This window comes from Cannabis sativa, chromosome 2, assembly GCF_029168945.1.
Source record: "Cannabis sativa cultivar Pink pepper isolate KNU-18-1 chromosome 2, ASM2916894v1, whole genome shotgun sequence".
Lineage (NCBI taxonomy): Eukaryota > Viridiplantae > Streptophyta > Magnoliopsida > Rosales > Cannabaceae > Cannabis > Cannabis sativa.
Window position 1 is genome coordinate 30917231 of NC_083602.1, and position 4724 is coordinate 30921954.

Consider the following 4724-nt stretch of genomic DNA (forward strand, 5'->3'; position numbering starts at 1 on the left):
GAATATTATATAATTATTTATATTTTATATAAAGTGTGCCTATATAACAGGAGAAATTCATGGGTGACTTTTTATTTATATTAAAAATAAAATAATTTATTAATAAAAATAAAATAGTTTATTAATTTTGAAAATACAATTTTAAAAATTAAAAAGTAAAAACCAAACCAAACAGATTTTTTAAAACTACCAACCAATCAAAAAATTTCGTGTGGACTCATCTTTTAAATTTTCAGAAACATAAAACTTTTTTGAATTTTAAACTAATCAGGCCTTTGTATATATGTACAGTTTGATAATAGATATATATGGGGTGGATTTTTAAATAAATTTAATTTTGTAGGTGAAAAAAAATGACAAAATTAGTTGTAAATCACAAAGAGATAATTGAGGTTTAAAGGATGAGTAGGGAACCGAATATAGTTTATGATCGTAGATGTATATTTATATTAAAAATAAAATGATTTATTAATAAAAATAAAATAGTTTATGAGAAATTCATGGTTTAAAATATTTAATTTGATATCTTAATTATTAATAAACAATACCATAAATATACATCTACGATCATATAAGAATTTTATTCTAAAACTATACGATCATAGATTAAGTGGTCAAGGTCCAAAGAAAAATAATAATTTCTTAAAATCTGAAATCAAGACACGAAAAACAGAAACTAATTGAATAGGACTCTATTCAATTGAGGTGTCGACCATGCATGGTAAGTAAAAAGCTATATATTAAATTTTATGCCATGATACAATTAAAAATTAAATAAGAATTTACTACTATTTATATATTATATATATATATTGCTAAAGATGCAAAAGTATTGCATTTATATATCCCACGATGTTTTAAAAATACTTTGAAAAGTTCATCTTGAATTAATTATTAATATGTAATAAAAAATATTAGTTATTATACTATTACTTCAAACAAAGGAAAGTTCTAGCGGTGCTTCTACTTTCTAATCATAAACCTCAATTTTGGCTTCTTTAACCAGTTGCCACACACAACTTACTTACTCTGAATTTATAACCATTTAAAATTTTTTAACACTCAAAAAGTTACTGAGTTTGTTTTCTATAGCTATACTTATTAAGGTAGAAAAATATTTTTAGATTGACTCCATTCTGTTTATTAAATGAATTATTTTCAAGTTGACACATTAACTTAAAAATGACACAATAATGACCTACTACAAAGTATACACTTATCAAAACTTCAATCTTCTTCACTAGATTAGCTAGAGACACATAATATTTGGACATAAACACAGGACACAATATTATAACTCAAACTCAGAAACACTTAGTCGAAACTTGAATGAATAATGCCACTCTTTTAAGTTTTAAGACTGTATATGACTAGGCAATTATGGTTATTGTATTATTATTCCTGCTACATAGTTGATCATTTTTAGATTTTTGATGTGAAATTTCGTATTGTGAGCTTTTTAGAGTTTCTTATAGACTTCAATGAGTAATAGATTTATATAATTATACCTGGAATAAATTTTCATAATGTTGTTTGGTGGATTCCTATTTTGTTATTAGGGAACATAATATTATTATTCATAATATTATTATTCGTTAGGTCTGTCACAATTATTATTAAGTGAGAATGAATCAATTTAAAAACCTTTTACTATATTGAAAGGTGAGATTGATTTTAATATGAGCTTAGTTATATTTAATTTTATTTTGTATATCTATTGTTTTATTTGAAAATAGGTGAATAAATGACTACACTATATACAACAATTAAGGACATCACTCCAACTACAGAAAGTTTGAAGAATAAAATGAGAGTGTTAAAAAAATTTGAAAAGCGGAATAAGAGTTCACCACTCAAATATCAAAAGCTTAATGTTAGCAGACAAAAAAGTATACAATCAGTTAATTTACTGTTGAAATTGTCAATACTGTACTAATAAATGCTATATTTTCTGAATTTTGCCTGTACTCGCGTTGCAACAAATTATTATTTCATAAATATTTTTTTTTCCTTAAAAATGAACACAGGGTAATGATATTAACCTAATAACTAATAATATTTTTTTTTAATTTTTAATTGTATCACTTTTTAATAACGTAAAAAAAAACTAGCATAAAATTTAGTATACGTGCCTCGCACGTAACTTTTTACTATTATATATAAATATATATAAGCAATGTTTATAATATTTAACGTAAATATATATATTTATATATGTCAAATCATTATAATCCTTCCCACCATCTTTTTCAGGAAAAAAAAATCATAAAAATTAAAAATAAAGTAAACCAAAAAGAGAAAAATGAAAAGACCAATCAAAGAAAAGCTTAATTACGTAACTCTTGCATATCCATCTATAAATACCTGTTCAGCCACAGAGATTTCAATAAGGAATTACACATTAGAACAAACTTACATTAATTGACTATATATTTTCTACCTTCAATAAATAAATATAATATTAAGATATGACGAAGACTTTTACTTTATTCCTTTCGGCGATTGTTTTAGCTTTGGCAACTCATATTGCTAGAGCATACGACCCCAGCCCACTTCAGGACTTTTGCGTAGCAATCGATGATCCCAAAGATATGCGTACGTATTTTCCATATTAATTAATTTATTATTTGGTTATCACTTTTTATTTTATTTTATCGTATGAATTAATAATCGAGCAGTGTTCGTGAATGGGAGATTCTGCAAGAACCCGGAGCTGGTGAAGGCAGAGGACTTCTTCTTCTCAGGAATCAACATTCCAGGCAACACTGACAACGCAGTCGGTTCCAACGTCACGGCCGTGCTCGTCGACAACCTACCCGGCCTTAACACACTAGGAATATCTCTTGCCCGTATTGACTACGCTCCGTACGGGCAGAACCCGCCTCACACTCACCCACGCGCCTCGGAAATACTTTTCGTGGCGGAGGGAACACTGTACGTAGGTTTCGTTTCGTCGAACCAAGACGGGAACAGACTGTTCACGAAGGTTCTGAACAAGGGAGACGTGTTTGTGTTCCCCATTGGAATGATTCACTTCCAGTTCAATATAGGAAAGACTCCAGCCTTAGCCTTTGCTGGATTGGGAAGCCAGAATCCGGGAGTTATTACCATTGCTAATGCCGTGTTTGGTTCTGACCCACCAATCAACCCTGATGTTCTCGCTAAGGCATTCATGCTAGAGAAGAATGTGGTTGAGTTTCTTCAGAAGAGGTTTGGGGCTTGATCATATGAATCTATGATGAGGATCTATGTCGATCATTTTAAATAATTACTTTGTCTAGCTCCGTGGTGAACATACATAGTTTCATGTACGTAGCTACGTCGGCAAAAATTAATCAAATAAAAGTTTCTAATATATTATTGAATTAAGAATGACTATAGAGCACCTGTGGTCAAAGGTGTAACAAAATATTAACTTTTACATATTTTTAATATAAAATAAGAAAATTGCCAAAACAATACTATTAATTTAATATAACATTCTTATATATTTTAAACTAGGCAATATAGCCGCTCTTCGCACGGTTAATTTAATTTTATAATATTATAGTATAAGGCACGGTTTAAAACCGTCGCCTATACCCTGTTATAGGCGACGGTTTTAAACCCTCACAAAGTTCACATTAATGATGGTTTTTAACCGTCGCCTATTTTGCCCGTTTTACGACGAGATCGTATAGGCGACGGTTATAGAAATCGACGAAAATACTTTAAACGACTATTTAAAAATATCGAGAAAAACAATTTTTGTAGTAGTGTTTATTAGTTACATACTAAATTTTTTTAAAAGAAATTAGAAAAATAAGAAGGTTAAGCATACCGTATCAACTCATTAAAACCAACCTTTTATATATATTAATTAATTTATGAACGTACTTAAATAATTTGAAAAAGCTTCAAAAAGTGTGTCTTTTTCAAAAAGCTTGTATTTCACATTTTCTAAGCTTCTAGAACAGATTGTGAGGTTGCGATCACTGATATAGAAGAGCAGGGATTGCTTTATTAATTGTTGCTCCAAAATTTCACTCTCCTAGATGTGGCGTGCTGTCCCATATGGCACACTCACAATAGGGCCATTTTGTAACATGAGCATGCCTTGGTGCTTGATCATTAGTCAAGTCTTGCACCAAACACCTCATTGGGGTGGAGAGTCTTTTGTTGTTTAGCTTTCTTTCTTTTGTATTTCCACTCAAATATATATAGAGAGCTATAATCATGTATGTTCATAGAAATTCCTTTAAACCCCAATAAGCTCTTTAAGGGGGGGGGGGTGACCTGGTGACTTATGAAACACCTTGTCACCAGCATATGATAGGGGCCCAACTGTGTACTCCTTTGCCCTATCAAGGTCATATAATAATAAAGCGATGTTTATCCATGCTTCTTGTGTATGCTTCAGTATGGTCTTTGTGATGCCTATTTGTTGCCTTTGTTGGGCCATTGCGTGCCATTTGTCTATATGTTTGCTTGTGGGTTGTGTGAGATTGGTCATTGGGGACGCTTTGTGTTTGCTTATTCATGCTTCTTGTTTGCACTCAACATGTGCGAGACATATGTATCGTGCCTAAACCTTTGAACTTGTTTGCATGCATGCGCGCTTAGGCTGACTTGCTAGCTCGGTGTACCAGCAAGTGCCGCACGTTTCGCCTATGTGGGAGTGTCCAAATAGGCAGCCCGTGACACTAGACATAGCAATATGGCTGCCGTTGGTTTTGCTCTTTCTC

At 31.1% G+C, this 4724-nt stretch overlaps 1 protein-coding gene across 1 annotated transcript; it reads left to right on the forward strand.

Moving 5' to 3' along the window:
• The first annotated feature begins 2309 nt into the window (after window positions 1-2309).
• On the forward strand, window positions 2310-3355 carry LOC115720678 (germin-like protein subfamily 1 member 17). The gene is made up of 2 exons (XM_030649846.2): window positions 2310-2595; window positions 2679-3355. Exons 1-2 carry the CDS (start codon window positions 2469-2471, stop codon window positions 3221-3223), a joined length of 672 nt encoding a protein of 223 aa, XP_030505706.2. The 5' UTR covers window positions 2310-2468; the 3' UTR covers window positions 3224-3355.
• The last annotated feature ends 1369 nt before the right edge of the window (window positions 3356-4724 follow it).

Excerpts from the sequence above, each read along its gene's own strand:
- LOC115720678 (XM_030649846.2), top strand. The coding sequence starts at position 2,469 with ATGACGAAGACTTTTACTTTATTCCTTTCGGCGATTGTTTTAGCTTTG. Across the intron at positions 2,596-2,678 it reads CGATGATCCCAAAGATATGC|TGTTCGTGAATGGGAGATTC; the intron begins GTACGTATTTTC and ends ATAATCGAGCAG.